The following is a 16990-nucleotide window of genomic DNA, read 5'->3' on the forward strand; positions in this document are numbered from 1 at the left end:
TACAGTGTGGGAGAGTCTGCAGTCCTGAAAATGGTCAAAAAAGTAGGCAGCAGGTAGTGTTGGGGCCTGAAAAACGCAAGATAAGGGGAGTTGGAGAACTCCCTGAAGATTTCGGGAAGGAGAGGGGACTGAAGATAAGGAAAGCACTGTTGAAATGGGCGGCTCAGGGGGGGAAAGGCGGGAAATGGCTTCACTATTCCCCGCCCCCCTTCTCTGTCTCCAGTTTTAGGTTCATCCAATTAATCTTCAACCCAGTCCCAAGACACTGGACCTGCTCCCCAGGCCTGGGCTATCTTTCCACGTCAGCCCCACCTCCAGGGTGCTGAAACCACCATACTCCTTCTTCCCCGTTCCGGTTTTAGGATGGAATGCACCCTGCCCCCTCTCTGGTCCTCACTAGGTGACTGTAACACTTTATCCGGAGTCGGAGCCCTCCCAGCAATCCCGCGATTACGCTCCGACCCTCGCCTTCTCTAGCACTAACCGAAATTAACTATTGGTCTGGCCTCAGGGGATCTGAGCTCTCCCGGGGCCACACCTCCCGGCATCCCTTGGCCCCGCCCCTGACCCCAAACCACGCCCCTATCCCGCCTCTCTTAGGTTTCCCCGCTGCTCGCCTGCTCTCCCCACGCTAGGAAGATGGCGGCGGCCTTGGGAAGGTTACTTCGGGCTTCGGTAAGTGGCCTGGGGCGAGGGGCGGAGGCGGCAAGGCCCCCGAAATTGGTGTCTTCTGCCGGACAGGACGGATACCGCCTTCCTCGCTTCCTTCTTTAGCTTGGAGAAATGTCCAGCCCCGGGGCCTGGCTGCAAATAGGATCGTGTGGATCCCTGCATGCTTCGAGCCACTAGATAAGAGACTTTCTGTGCCACTCAGCCGCCTGCCTGCCTGCCTGTCTGCTTGCCACAGAGATTGGCTCTTTGTTGAGGCCTGCCCGTCCCCTCCTTCCAACGTGTCCCGCATTTCCCCTCTTGCCTTTCCTCTAGCTCGCAGAGCAATGACTTTTCTCTCTATCCCTCCAGCCCTTAAAGTAGTGGCCGTTCCCCCTCCCCCGCCTCCACTTCATTCCTCCCCATGCGCCTGGGCAATGCCTGTGCGCCCAGGCCTTCCTTTTGGTCTCCCAGTTGGCCATCCCACCCCAATCTTGCTTTTCTTCAGTTCTCATAGTCCAGTTTCCGAGTTCTTACCTCCCTCCCTCCTTCCCCTTCCCTTTTCTGGACACAATATACAGCTGCTGCTCTCTCCTTTCAGTCCTTAATTGCAGCTAGTGACCCTTTGCAAGGGACAGCCCAGATAGGTCAACTTTTCAAAGGCCTGACCTTTTCTCACCCATTTGCAGGGTTCAGCAGGTGGTATAGGGCAGACATTATACTATATGGCACCTAGGCTGTGGGCAGCACAGGGGGTCTCATCCAGTGGCCCAGTTCAGGCAGATGAAACTGGGAACTTTGGAGTGGGCTTGTCTTCTTTTCCTAATTAAAACTGTTTGTTTAGGACTAGACCTTCATTCAGAATATAACACAAATGCTCTAGACCAGAGTGCTGAATTAGCTGGCACTGATGATTGGTAATGTTTTACCCCTTTTCTTAGGGGCAATTAGATGGTGTCAGGTCTGGAATCAGGAAGACTAATTTTCCTGAATTCAAATCTTACCTCAAACATTTACTAGCTGTGTGATCTTGGGCAAGTCACTTAACCCTATTTGCCCTCAGTTTCCTCATCTGTAAAATGAGCTAAAGAAGGAAATGGCAAACATGGCAAGCCACTCTAGTAGCTTTGTCAAGAAAACCTCAGATGGGGTCACAGAGTAGAACAGGACTAAGCAACAACAACAAACCACTTTTATAACAAGTTCCTTTCCTTTCTCCCTTTTCCTCCGGTGAAAAGATGTTAAAAGCTAAGAAAACTGAGGAATGCTAAGCTCTTCTCTACTAATTGGAATTGTTCTTTGGGTCCAGGGACATTTAGTGATGGTAGGTCCCTTATAGTCTCTCTTCTATGTTACTCCCAGTTTCCTGATTCTAACCCTACAACAAAATAAGATTTTTTTGTGTTTTTCTTAATTTACAATAAGAAAAAATAATATTTCATTAATAGGTTGCTCGGCATGTGAGCTCCTTTCCCTTGGGAATTTCTGCAGCCTTTAGGCCTGTTGCTACCAGAAACAAATTCCCAGCCAACGTAGTACTCACAAGTGCTGCCAGTCCAAAATCATCGGCCTTCAGCACCAGTAAGTCCTCTCCATTAACCTCCATTGTTGGGGCAAAAGTAAAAAGTGACACATTTCTAGATACCACTGTTGGTGTAGAGAGCAACTGAACCCTATAATGTTTTATGGTTCAGGATTTTGTCACTTATATTGGAAATGTTTGCAAATATCCATCGTATTCAATATAAAATAGAAATTCATTGTGAGATTCATATTTTATGCCATAGGCTATGAGCTTTGCTACAACCAAATTTCAGAAATATAAAGTATTTTTAAATGCCTTTGAAAATGTGCACATATGAATATATCACAACTGAATCTATCTTGCGCAAGAGCAGTTTAACATAAATTTAGTCTTTATCCCCAGTACTTAGGACAGTACCTAGCACACACTGATCCCTTACTAGCATCAGTTTAGACCTGAAAGAAACCTCCAAAGTTATCTAATCCAATCCTGTCTTTTTTAATTCAAAAGTATGTTTAAAATCCCTAAAAAGTTTGAGTTTAAATACCTTGGAAAATCTTTCAAAAGCTTCATCCAATAACCATGCTTGTGGAGGGAAGAGTTGTCCTGAGCTGAAACTTTGCATTAAAAGTAATAGTTAATTAATTTAATCAACTAATATCACTGAGGTTAAGTGAGTTGCAAATTGTCAGAGAAGGGATTTGAACTCAGATCTCTAATAATGCTTTTTATATACATACATATTTTAAAGGTGCTTCAGCTTATGTGCCTGCTGTCACCCAACATGCTCCACATTTTAAGGGTACAGCTGTTGTCAATGGAGAATTCAAAGAAATAAGCCTTGATGACTTTAAAGGCAAATATTTGGTACTTTTCTTCTACCCTCTGGATTTGTGAGTATAATTTTTATAATGCTTTTATGTTATGTTTTCAAGCAGAGAGTCTCCTCTATCCTATTTATAGGCTTTTCATATTTTCCAGAGTTTTTCCTTATGAGTATTTATCTTGAATCCCCTTGCCTATTATATTTGGAGATGAGAATCATTCCACAACAATTAGAGTTTTAAAGTAGATGAATTTGTATATGCCAGAAAATCATTGTAAAAATATCTATTTCTGGTTATTGTTCTAGTTAGCTCTAACACTTAAATACTTGTCTTATTCATGTAAAATGTATATGTAATGTCTTCATTACTTCAAATGATCCAAGATTTCATTAATGTGGTCCTTTAATCCACCAAAACACACTTCACAACTTCATAAACTAATAGAGTTGTAAAACATAGATGATCTTTATTGTGACCAGGTAAATCATAAGCTAGTGAAAAACCTTCTAGAAGGTGAGGAGCTTCTCCAAACTTTGGGAGACAGTATAATATGGAGAAAGGAGTACCAGATTTGTGTCAGAGGACCTGTATTCAAATTCTGACTTAATGGAGATACAGTATAAGATTGCCCTAATCATCTTTTTTCCCCCTTCTAGCACATTTGTATGTCCAACAGAAATTGTTGCTTTTAGTGATAAAGCTAACGAATTTCATGATGTGAACTGTGAAGTGATTGCTGTTTCAGTGGATTCCCAATTTAGCCATCTTGCCTGGATAAATACACCAAGAAAGGTATAAGACTGAACCATGGATCTCACCACTACCCAAATAGTCCTCAAAAGACCTAGATATGGAGAAAGTAAAAAAGCCCAAGATACCAATCTAGCAGGATTGTTACTATAATCTTTTTTTTTTAACTATCTATTAGAATCTGTTGACAATATTAGTGTCACTTATGGAACTCTCAGAAAGTCAAACAGATAAGCTGATCATTATCTTTTTGAGGTCATGTGATTTTCAAGGTCTGATAGTTTTATCCAAGACTGCTAAGTCACACCATTACCCAATAGTATTTTGACAAGGAAGGTTATACATAGAGGCCAACTGGAAGGATTTCCTGTCTAATAATATATTTGTTTTTAAACTATACTTTATATTCTAATATCAAGAATAATTTTTTTACATTTTAATTAGAGTGGTGGCTTAGGCCATATGAATATTGCACTCCTATCAGATTTAACCAAACAAATTTCCCGGGACTATGGTGTACTGCTTGAAGGACCTGGCCTGGCATTAAGGTAAGACCTTTTACTTGTTAACTTTAATATGTGTGTACCACTTAGTGTTACAAAACTAGAACTTGGTAATACATTGTAAAACATACATCATTACTATTATTGCTGACAATAAGGTAGCTTTATATAATGCTTTAAGATTTGCAAAGTACTTGCAAATATTATCTCATTTTATCCTCACAATAGCCCTGGGAGATGGGTACTAATATTTAAAAATTTTATTTCATTCAACAGTGTTATGTGCTATGGAGAATGAGCTTACTTGGTAGGGAAGAATAAGAAGCAACAACCAATACAAGGCAGAATCAGATAAATGCTATAAATGAATGCCATAAAGGTTCAAAGGAGCTCCCCCTCCCTGATGAGATGTGATTTGTATCAAGAAAGAATTCATGGAAGAAAATAGCTTTAGTGTGGGGATCACATAAGATAATGTTCATGAAAGTATTTTTGAAAACTCTAAAATACTAGATGAGTGTAAGATGGCAGTATTGTTACTATTCCATAATAATAGCTTGTTTTTTATACTTTGATATTTACAGTTTTTAAAAACACAGCTGATATTTATAAAGCTCTTTAAGGTTTATAAAGTACTTTACAGACATTTTCTTATTTAATCCTTACAATAACCTTGGAAGGAAGGTGTTATCACTTTCCCTATTCTAACAGATGAAGAAACTGAGGAGGAGAGAGATTCAGTGATTTTTCCCAGGTCACACAGGTAGTAAATGTCTAAGGGAGAATTGGAGCTCAGAATTGGAACTTTCTGACTCAGGCATTCTATTCACAAGCAGCACTGCCACTTGTGAGGTGTGCATTGGTAGATAATTAATAAATTTTAATTGAATACATGTTAAATGAGACCTCTAAGGCCAAAGAACTAGTGTCAGAGCTGAGACTCTGGTCCAAATGTTTGGATAACTCTAGGGCTCTTTGCACTGTACCATGCTTCCTTTCTATTCTGTAATTCTCCTAGTTCTTCACTTTTCATTCCAAATGACTGATTTATTCCTTAAATAAAGGTATTCCCCAAGGTTATGTTTTTGGTCTTCTCCCCTCTTGCTATATTTCCTTATTTTGTTATTTCATCCACTCCCCTGGTTTCTACTGTAATCTCTATGGATGACTCAAAACCTCTTTTCTCTGCAATAACCACCTATTGTAATTTCCTACTAGAAGCATATCCTGCATATATTAGCCACTCCGCAAATATTTATTAAAGGACTGCAAACTTCAGGCATCAGTGGGGCAAGGAAAACTCAATTTCTGAGAGACTAATTCTTCTCTGCCAGAATACTAATAGGTAACTTTTTAAATGCAGAGGTCTCTTCATAATTGACCCTAATGGAGTTATTAAACACATGAGTATCAATGATCTCCCTGTGGGCCGAAGTGTAGAAGAAACTCTTCGTTTGGTGAAGGCATTCCAGTTTGTGGAAGCGCATGGAGAAGTCTGTCCAGCAAATTGGACACCAGATTCACCTACGGTATGTTCAGGTTTTTTTTTTCTTTTTAAACCCTTACCTTCCACCTTAGAATCAATACTATTTATTGGTTCCAAGGCAGAAAAGTGGTAAGGGGTAGGCAGTAGGGGTTACGTGACTTGCCCAGGGTTACACAGCTGGGAAGTAAACCAAGAGAATCATAGATCTCTTTGCTGCCAGGAACTCTGCCCTGAAAAGTCTATAAGGGCAAGAAAGTAAGGCTTCAGAACAAATGCTCAGAATGGAAAGTAACATTGTATATAAATGATTGAATTTGATCATTAATTATATTATGGATCACAAGAGCAGGATTCCCTGTGTCTTAAAAAATATTGATGTAGGGGCAGCTGGGTGATTCAGTGGATTGAGAGTTAGGCCTAGAGACAGGAGGTCCTACGTTCAAATTTGACCTTAGAAACTTCCCAGCTGTGTGACCCAGGGCAAGTCACTTAACCCCCATTGCCTAGCCCTTACCGCTCTTCTGCCTTGTATTGTGCGTACACAGTATTGGAGTCTTGACTCCAAGAGGGAAGGTAAGGGATTAAAAAAATATATTTATGTAGTTTTCTTTATCTTAAGCTATTATTTTTCTTTTCAAATTTTAAAAATCATTCAAGTAACTAGTTTTTTTTTTAATTTTGCTCTTCCCACTGTTCCCTCACCCCCAATTCCCATTTAGCAAATTTCCAAGAATCCCTTAACATATCTCTGCATAATCTAGCAAACAGATTCCCCCATTTAACCATGTCCAAAAAGGTATGTCTCTTTCTGCATTTCGAGTTCCTCCCCTCTCTCAAAAAGTTAGTAGTGTTTCATCTTCATTCTGTTTGTTATTAAATTTTTTGAAAGACTTTTTTTCTGTGATGTTCTTTTATAAATTGTTCTCTTAGTTCTTCCTACTTCACTCTATATTAGTTTATAAAAATCTTTCCAGGTTGCTTTAAGCTGTCTGTGTCATTATTTCTTATAGCACAATTTCTAAGGGAATAGCAATTCCCTTAGGAAGACTGCCCTTCAATTTCCAATTTTTAGCTACCATTCAAAAAGCTGCTATAAATATTGTTTGGTTGTTGTTGTTTTCCATAATACTTTTTCTTCTTTGTTTTTGTTTTTTCTAGGTGAGGAGGCAGGGTCTGATAAATGGTTTAGCTGGGTCACAGTTTTATAACATTTTAAGCATAATTCTAAAATGTTTTCCAAAATGGCTGGACATATTCATAGCTCAAATCAACAGTATATTTGTGTACCTTTTCCCCAAAAGTCCCTCCAAATTGTCATTTTCCTTTTTTGTTGATCTGATAGGTATAAGGTAGACTATTTTTAATGTTTTCTAAATCACCTTTTAAAAGTTTGAAATTTAAATCTTTGGGGGAACATAAAATTCTCAATAAGTTCTAATTGTATAACCAAAATTTGTGTATTTTCAGATCAAGCCATCTCCTACTGCTTCCAAAGAGTACTTTGAGAAAGTGAATAAATAAACTATTCCATGTATTGAAGACCTGCATGACTTTAAATTATGAAGAAACCACAAATTGGAATCTACAATAACTTGCAAGAAATTTACTGCATATAGAAGTGTAGAATATATACACTTTATGCTTGTGTCTGTGAATATCACCCCCAAATGCTCAGTTTTCATACAACTGCCCCCCTAAAAATTATTTGACCTTAGTGGTTATTGTTAGTTCAAAGATTCCTTTAGTAACAGATCTTTGCATAGTTCCTTTTTATAAATTGCACTTCCTATATATTTGACATCCTCTTTCAAATATAAAGGCTCCCTTCGTGAATTTATAGGCTAAAGGAATTTTTCATCACCTCTATGCACAAAAGTTGGTGTGACAAACATTTAAGCAAGATGCCTTGGGGGTCTTGAGTTACAGGTAAACAGTTATAACTTTTCCCTTAACTATCTCTGCAGTTTTTATTTTTAATTAAACTATAGTCATTTTTTCTCCATAAAGTGAATGTCCTGTGATGAGAGATAACTTCAGAGGTCTTATATTTTGTTTTAAAAAATCCAGCACTTACAGTTGTAAATTATCCTAGTTAATCATGGTGGGCAGATTAGAGATTTTTAATTCAGAGGTTCATTTCACCATTATTTGATGTTTAAGTTAACTTTGTCTTGATACATTTCAAATACTATTTAATGTAATTATAAAGGATATCTGTTGAATCTCCAAGTTGCATATAATGCAGTTTTGGAAATGATTGTTGAACATTTATTTTTCTTCCTGAAGAATAACTCTGTGTATTCCTTTGATCAAGAATAAAAATATTTTAAAGTATTTTGATGCTATTAACTCCTTAACTGCCCAAGAGAGGAAGAAGGGCAGGGTGGGGGTGGGGAGCCAGGGTCCAAGTAGATGGCCTTCAGACAGCCCTCAAAGCTGGGAAGCACTTCTAGGAAGGTGCTGTCCACTCCCTCAAAATTTCCCACCCTAGCTCTGGGGACAGAATGGAAGCCAGCGTTCCTCTTGCTCACACTCAGACATCCAAAGAAGATGTGGAACAGGGCTGCCCCTTGGGGACCTCCCAGGAGATCAGGCAGAGGCTGGACAACTACTGCTGTGTATCTTAGAGGGATGGAGGGATACTGCTGTGTATCTTAGAGGGATGGAGTAGGTGAACTAAGGGGCCTCCGAACACTCACTGAGCAGTATTGAGTTAGAGTAGCAAAGTGCTCGGGGTGTAGAATAGCACGTACCAGACCACGTGGAGGCTCTCCGCGTGGCAGAATTTGCTCTGGGGCGTAAAGATACCAAATCACCACTTACTGGAGGCTCAGTGAGGGAGCCGATTAGGGGTCAAAGATAAAGCCCTGGGAGGCCTGTGGGCCCCGCCCCCAAGGGAGATAGGAGGAGCAGGAGTGAAGAGAAAGGGGCTGAACTTCGTGGGGCTGCCCTGCCTCCCCGTGCTTGTGGCTTGGTCTTCCGGTTCGGGCTTCCCAGCTACCGAGCTATTTGGGGAGGCGACTCCTGGAGCGGAGCTTCGCTTCAGGATCCGAGAAGGCCAATTCTGGAGCAAAGGTCGATCTGGGACAGGATGGGACTCGCCAGAACCTGATGCATGCTGAGACCGTCACCCCCACCCCCAGCACCTGTGCGCTTTGCATCTTGAGAGCGGCCCCATTGGGGATCACCCTGTCGGTCACCACTTGTGGCCACAGCACGGCAGTAGCTGACAGGATGGTGGCGAGGAGTAGCTTCCTCATCCCCTGATGGCTCCGGAGGGGAGAAGGCGTGGATCAGCGCATTTGGACCAAGGGCCAGTAAACGATTTAGTAGCCATTCTACGCAGGATCCAGGGGGGAGAGAACTATTTGTAGTGAAAGATCCAGAGTTTGAACTCTGGCTTTATCATTTACCAGTTGTGTTACCTTGTGCAAATTAGGGCCTTTTCTCGGAACCTCAGTTTCCTCTTTAAAATGAAGAGACTGGACTAGATGACTTTAAAAGTCACAATGTCCAGTTCTGAGTCTGTCATCTGTGATCCTGCATCTACTCTGGACTCAACTGGTCCATCATCCTTCTCTAGCAAATCCTTCTTAATAAATGAGGACTTCCTCTTTTTCTACTCCTTGGGATTTTCTCCCAAATGCCACCTTCCTTGAAATAAGCATTGGTATTACCTTGGAGAGTAAGGAGATCGAGGGGGAAATTATTTCTTTACTTCTAGACTTCCTGTGGGATCCTTGAGGCTTTCTCTGACTTTGATCATGCCAACCATGCACATTCTACACTTCAGTGCAAACATTTGACAAAAATCAAGAAATATCTCTTTAACTGCTGGTTTTGTAGCACAACCCCACCTGGGCATTTAGGTGATTCACTGGATAGAACTCTGGATTAGGATTAGGAACAGGAATTCAAATAGTCTCAGACACTCATTAGTTTGAATTTGAGCAAGTAATCTGTCTCTGTTGTTGTTGTTTTTTATCTGAAAAATAGGTATAATGATAACTTCTACCTCCCAGGGTTGTTGTGAGAATCTGCTTGGCACAGAGTAGGCACTATATCAATGTTAGCTATTAACACTTAAAGTCTTTTATCCAAAAATTTCTTCATTGGTTTGACATACTAACCCAACAAATGTATTGCTCTCACATAAGTACTTTCTTGATTTGAAGCAAAGGTATTGCAAATTTTTTATTGGGATTTGATAACAATTATGTTTTCCTTTCAAGCCCAGTTGAAACCACAGGACACATTTGTTTCTAGTTTTTAAAAAGACTTGTTCTTTTATTTCTTTTAGCATAAACTTGCCAGACTAAGAAACTATTTAGGTTGCTGGATGAAAAAGGAAATCACAGATTAAATGTTTTTCTATTTTATTGGGGAAAGGAAAGAGAGACCATAGAAAGTAGATACAATGTAGTAAGAGTAGCTGTTGAGACACTCAGACAATGAAAATACTCAAAGTCCAAGAAAGGAGGTAGTTGATGTAAACCTCAAATTTCCTTAGACTTATAATTGTTGAAAATTTCACCATTGGGATATTTCATACTTGGAAAATTTCTTACTGATAGTCTATTGGAATGGGAACTTGGCATGGGAGGTTCCTTCTCTTCCCTTCTTAAGATTACTTTAGGACAGAAACCCTTTGCTGAACAATGGAAAGGACTTTGACCTATGCTTGAGCATAGAACAGGAATTTCTTTGAGTCTTGATTGATTTTAGAATTGATACAATGGAGATACTTGGAATAAATCTCCACCCTATTCAGTCCTAACAGGATTGAGTAAGGGCTGCAGCCTAGATCAAAATTTAATTATTCCAATCTCTACCATACTCAAGTTAACAGGATTTAGAAAGGGCTGTAGCAAAGGAGTATAGATTTAATCATTTGAAAATATGACCTTCAACAGACATGTGCAAAAACCAGAAACCTCTGGGCGGTCCTGGGTTAAGCGAGAGCCTCCATTGACAGGGAAATTGATGAAGAGTGATTGGTAGATGTGAGGACTGAGGGGAGGCAACTTGGATGGTGTCCTTAAAGATAGGAGGGTCTGGAGACTGGAGGGGGTTGAGTTTTTGGTCGGTGGTTCCTGGGCTCTGAGGAAGCTTGCTCTGAAGGAAGCTGAAAGTGGGGGCCTCTGAGACTGTTTCTCCATTTTGGACACGTGAGTGAAAGGGACTGATCTCTTTTCTTTGCCCCAGCTATCTAAGGGCTTGGGCCTTTTGGCCCAGCCTAAACAGAGGGGGTATTTAAGCCCTATTCCCTTCTCTCCCCTTTCTCTCTCTCTATATATCTCTAATTCCTTTCTTGCTCCTATTGTAATTAAACTCCAAAAAGGCTGACGGCTGACTTGAGTTTTTCATTTAGGAATTACATAGCTGATTCCTTGGCGACCTTAAATTAATATATATCAGTCTTTTAAAGTGATTCCCTTGTAACATTGTGGCTGACCACACGGGAGTCTAAAGAATCCTCTCAATAAAACTTTTTCCTTGCCTTTTTACTATACTGTTTCACCACTTAGTCCTTTTTAAAAAAAAAAAAAAAAAACTTGGCTTAAAGACACAGCTGCTAGAACACGTGAGTATAAAAAACTTTTTCTCTTTTCTCCTTAAGTTAAATTGGAATCAGCAGTTTTTTCTTTTTCTTCCCTTTAATCTTAAGGGACAGCTGGGTAGCTCAGCGGATTGAGAGCCAGCCCTAGAGGCAGAAGGTCCTGGGTTCAAATCGGACCTCAGATACTTCCCAGCTGTGTGACTCTGATAGACAGAAAACAGCTGTTTTTAAATCTCAGCAACAGGACTCTAAAGTCCTGGCTGGAAGAACTGTTTCTAAATATCCTTTCCCTTAAGGAACAACTTCCTGGATTAAAAAAAAAAAAAAAACCCTGTGGAAAGTTTGTTGCTTTGCCCTGCTCCCCACGTGTTTTGTGAAATTACAAAATATACATATAAAAATGAGTACTACATTCTTTGACAATTATATGGCAGCTGAAGAAGTAGGGGCATTGAGGAATGAAGGATACCTCCAAATTTTTATATTAATAGGTACTGTCATTTTTGTACTCCTCAATACTATATTTAGAGATGAAAAAATAAAAAATATTGAGGATAAAATAAAACAAAATGAGGATAAAATAAAACAAAATGAGGATAAAATAAAACAAAATGAGGATAAAATAGAAAAAAATGAGGATAAAATAGAAAATATTGAGGATAAAATAGAAAATATTGAGGATAAAATAGAAAAAATTGAGGATACAATAGAAAAAATTGAGGATACAATAGAAAAAATTGAGGATAAAATAGGAAATATTGAGAATAAAATAGAAAAACTTGAGGATAAAATAGGAAATATTGAGAATAAAATAGGAAATATTGAGGATAAAATGGGAGATATGGAAGATAAAATAGGAAAAATTGAGGATAAAATGCAAGCCCAATTAGAAGATCTAAAATGTTTCTTACAGGATCAATGGGCAAACACCCACTCTACCAGAAACAGACCTGTTTCTGAACCTTTGAATGAGGAAATTTCCTTCCCTGAAATAGAGATGGAAAACACCTTCCCTATAGCCCAGTTAACAGACTGCTTCTCTCGTGCAGTGCAAATCTTGTCTGAATTTAATCCCCAAAACCCTTCACCTGCAATCCCAGCTTCTCATGTTCCTTCTCCTACAGAAAACCAAATTCCAATGCAAGGGAGATCTTGTCCTCCTAGAGAAACCTGTCCTTGTCAAACTGACCCACAGGTGCAAAATTCAACTAGAGGCCTGTTTCCTCTAAGAGAAGTACCTGAAATAGGACGAAATGGGGATGTGGTGACTTTAAGACATAGGATACCGTTTACTCCCCAAGAAATAAATGAATTTACACGAAATATCCCCACATATGAACAAGATCCTTTTCTAGTAACAAAAAAGATGGGAGACATATTTTTTCAATATAATCCGTCTTACAAGGACGTTGAGAGCTTACTACAGGCTTTTTTAAGTGAACGTGAAAAAAATAAAATAATTGCTCATGTCAACAAAACCCGGGGGCGTAATGCAGCACATTGGCCATCTCAGGATCCCGAATGGGACTATAATAATCCTGAGGACTATCTACAACTATACCGTTGTAGAGAGGCCATCCTCACAGCCATGAAGGAATGTGCGGACAGTACAGATAAGTGGATGGAACTGGAAAAAATTAAGCAAAAGGAAAACGAAACACCCTCCAGATTTATGGACAGAATTATCGAGTTTGGGGACAGATACTTAGATTGGGACTTAAATAAAGAGAATAGTTTAAGACAAGTTAGAAGAATCTTTGTAAATAATTCATGCAAAGTAATTAAAAATTATTTTAAAACACAATGCCCAAGATGGTCAGATATGGACCTTGAAGAATTGCGAAAAACAGCTATATATGTTTTTAAGGGAAACGAAGAAAAGGAGAAAGAGAATAATGATGACATGGAGGAAATGAAGAAAAAAATGAGATGTGTAATAGATAGGATAACTAAATTAGAAAGTGGGCATGATAATGAACCAACGACAATTGCCCCTCTCCAGAAATCCAATTATCAATCCATTACTTGCCACTTCTGTGAGAAGAAGGGCCACAAAATGATGGAATGTAGAACCTTTCTTAAGATGTTTGGAAGGAATACACAGTTTAATAATGGTTTTAGAAATAATAACTATAGAAATTATGATAATGGTTATAGAAACCAAAATTCTAGAAATTATAATAATGACTATGGAAATAACTATAATGAATATAGAAATAAGAGCTTTAGAAACCAGAATTATAGAAATAGGAATTGGGAATTTAATGACAATGCTCAAATTGAAGAAAAATTTTAATGATTATACTCAACAATATATGAGAAATGGCGCTCGTCCAAAAATTACTCGAGGTACTAATGACCCTCAGAGAGGTGCCCTTCAGGGGGGTGCCCAAGGAATATCCCAAACACAATGATGGTGCCCGGGGGGGGCTGGGGCACAGGAATCAGAGGATACAACCTTTGATTTCCCAGACCCTGATGTCCTACTACCCGTTGTCCCTATCCACTGCCCTCCCCATACTAATGAACCCCATGTTACCTTAAAAGTGGGTAACACCTATTATGATTGTCTATTAGACACCGGAGCTTCCTGGTCTGTATTAAAGAGAACACCTGATTTACAATGTTATTCTATTGGCTCAGAGAATGTAATGGGAGTATCAGGAATAACCCAAAGAGTTAAAAGACTTCCTCCTAGAATGGTGTCTGTAGGACCCCTGGAGGTACAACACTCCTTCCTTTTGATGCCTGACTCCCCTTTAAATTTGCTGGGGAGGGACCTTCTATGCAAACTCAGAGCCACAATAACCTGCTCCCCAGATGGCTCATTATCATTAGAAGTACCAGAGGAATCTTTAAATTTACTCCCTGTACTTCTCTCTGAAAACCAGGAGGCAAAAGAACCTTCCATTTTTGAAATACCTAAAGATATACCGGAGTCCCTTTGGGCCACATCTTCTTCTGATGTAGGCTTACTTAAATCTGCTGTTCCTGTGCAGATAAAAACTAAATCTAGCCCACCTCCTTCTATCCCTCAGTATCCCCTCTCAAAGGAGGCAATTGAGGGTATTACACCAGTTATTAACTCATTAATAGAACAGGGAATAATAATCCCTTGCAAATCTGAATACAACACGCCCATCCTGCCAATTAAAAAACCAAAAAAAGGACCCGATGGCAAGCACATCTATAGATTCGTACAGGATCTAAGGGCAGTGAATAATCATGTTATAAAGAGACACTCCGTAGTTTCTAACATACATACTATTATTTCATCTATTCCTAGCACAGCTACATACTTTACAGTAGTAGACTTGTGTTCAGCTTTCTTTTCCATACCAATACATGAAAACTCCAGGCATATTTTTGCTTTCACCTGGAAGGGCTCACAATATACCTGGTGTCGGCTGCCACAGGGTTATGTCGAAAGTCCGAGCTTATTTGAGCAAATTTTGAGCCAAGACACAGACAATATAACATTTAAAAATAGCAAATTAATCAAATATGTAGATGATCTACTCTTGGCTTCAACAGATGCAGAAACATGTCAAGAAGATAGCAAACACCTTCTTTTGGAATTGCACAAAAGAGGACATAAAATCTCTAAGGATAAAGTTCAATGGTGTCTCCAAAAAGTAGAATATTTGGGATTCATCTTGACTGCGGGTGCTCGTTATATTTCTCCAAAACGAATTGAGAACATTCAAAAATTGAGTGCTCCTACCACTAAGAAACAGCTGAGAGCAATTTTAGGAGCAACAGGGTTTTGTAGACAATGGATTCCTTGCTATGGGGAAATCACTAAACCCCTTATAGCATTAACAAAGGATTCAGTTCCTGAACCCCTCAAATTAGAGCCTGAACACTTGTCAGCTCTAACAGATCTGAAAAAGGCTATCATGTCTGCCCCTGCTCTAGGCATCCCAGATTACAACAAGCCATTTACTTTATATGTGCATGAGCGAAGAGGAGTAGCCTCTGGTGTGTTAACTCAGACTTTGGGACCTTCTCAGCGCCCAATTGCTTATTATTCTGCCCAACTAGACCCAGTAGCAGCAGGAGCACCACCATGCCTTAGAGGAGTAGCTGCTACAGCCTTACTAGTAACAAAAACCGTTGATTTAGTATTGGGATGTCCATTAACAATAATGTGCCCACATGAGATTGAAGCATTATTGGTAAAACATAGAACACAGGCATTCTCGGATCAGAGAATTACAAGGTATGAAATAACCTTATTAAATAGTGAAAATATTACCTTGAAACGCTGTTCAACTCTTAACCCTGCCACCTTGCTTCCAGATTTACCCACTTCAGGAGAACCACTACATAACTGTGAAACATTAGTGTCCATGGCAGAAAAGCCTCGAGATAATCTCTTGGACACTCCCTTAGACAATGCAGATCTGATTTTATTTACCGATGGTTCCTCTTTTATGAGGGATGGCATACGTTACACTGGAGCTGCCGTAGTCTCAGAATTTGCCACTGAATGGTCAGCTTCACTACCTTCTAACATTAGCGCTCAAGGAGCAGAACTCATAGCTCTAAAACAAGCTTGTATAATTGCCAAGGATAAAAAGGCAACTATTTATACAGATTCTAGATATGCTTTCGGCATTTGTCACTCAGTCGGGATGCTATGGCTCCAAAGAGGATTTTTAACCTCAGCTGGAAAATCCATAGCTAATGCAGAAATTATTAATGAAGTTCTTTCTGCTCTCAAACTGCCTAAAGCCCTAGCTGTAGTTCATTGCTCTGCCCATACAGGTGGCTCTGACCCTGTCTCTAGAGGAAATGACCGAGCAGATGCCGCTGCAAAACTAGCAGCCATAGAAGGACCTGGATTAATTTTAACATTAACAACCACTGATAATTTAAATTTATCACTCTCCTATAATGAAAAGGAAGTGGAAAAATGGAAACAAAAATTTAAAGCAAAACAAATTAATGGAGTATGGGTGTCATCTGAAGGAAAACCCCTGCTCCCTAGAAGTTTCTATAACCAAATTTGCCAATCTATTCATAAAAATGGTCATTTTGGCACCCAGGGCATCGTGGACTCTGTCAAGAGAGTATGGATAGCCCCTGGTATAACTACTGTAGCCTCTAAAGTATGTTCAGCCTGCCCTATTTGCCAGGCATATAACCAACATGCATATCGTGGAAAAGCCTTTGGGGGACGTCCTCTGGCTTACACACCTTTTGAACATCTACAGATAGATTTCATTACAATGCCAAAAGCTGGACGTTATAAATTTTGTCTAGTAATTGTAGATCAACTAACCAGATGGCCGGAAGCATTTCCTACAACCCGAGCCACAGCAGATTTTGTTGCAAAGATACTTTTAAAAGAAATTATTCCTCGTTTTGGCCTACCAGCACGTATTGACTCCGATAGAGGGAGTCATTTTACCGATTCTGTCTTAAATCAAATATATTCTTGCTTGGGGATAACTCCAAAATTCCATGTTCCATATCACCCCCAGAGCTCAGGCCAAGTGGAGAGGATGAATAAAGAACTTAAGACTATGATTGGCAAATTATGTACTGAGACCCATTTAAAATGGCCTGAAATTCTCCCTCTGGCCCTATTTTATCTTAGAAGCAGGCCTAGAGGAGACTTACATATTTCACCATTTGAGATGCTTTTTGGACATCCGCCTATACAGGCTAAGCCTTTCTCCCCGG

At 39.6% G+C, this 16990-nt stretch overlaps 1 protein-coding gene across 2 annotated transcripts; it reads left to right on the top strand.

Annotated features, from left to right (window-relative positions):
- The first annotated feature begins 552 nt into the window (after positions 1-552).
- PRDX3 (peroxiredoxin 3) lies at positions 553-8073 on the top strand. 2 transcript variants are annotated; one of them, XM_001367935.5, is made up of 7 exons: positions 553-675; positions 2097-2229; positions 2925-3066; positions 3657-3792; positions 4195-4298; positions 5617-5782; positions 7207-8073. In XM_001367935.5, the coding sequence occupies exons 1-7, from the start codon at positions 640-642 to the stop codon at positions 7258-7260; spliced, it is 771 nt and encodes a 256-aa protein (XP_001367972.1). In that variant the 5' UTR covers positions 553-639; the 3' UTR covers positions 7261-8073. The 2 variants fall into 2 exon arrangements, with proteins under 2 accessions (XP_001367972.1, XP_007478982.1); XM_007478920.3 differs by lacking the exon at positions 553-675 and adding an exon at positions 1892-1972.
- Positions 8074-16990: the final 8917 nt, after the last annotated feature.

The sequence above is a fragment of the Monodelphis domestica genome, chromosome 1, assembly GCF_027887165.1.
Source record: "Monodelphis domestica isolate mMonDom1 chromosome 1, mMonDom1.pri, whole genome shotgun sequence".
NCBI classification, from domain to species: Eukaryota; Metazoa; Chordata; class Mammalia; order Didelphimorphia; family Didelphidae; genus Monodelphis; species Monodelphis domestica.

Coding starts and splice junctions, on each gene's coding strand:
- PRDX3 (XM_007478920.3), top strand. CDS start 1,913: ATGCTAAGCTCTTCTCTACTAATTGGAATTGTTCTTTGGGTCCAGGGA. Junction 3,067..3,656: donor TTCTTCTACCCTCTGGATTT/GTGAGTATAATT, acceptor TCCCCCTTCTAG/CACATTTGTATGTCCAACAG. Junction 3,793..4,194: donor GGATAAATACACCAAGAAAG/GTATAAGACTGA, acceptor CATTTTAATTAG/AGTGGTGGCTTAGGCCATAT.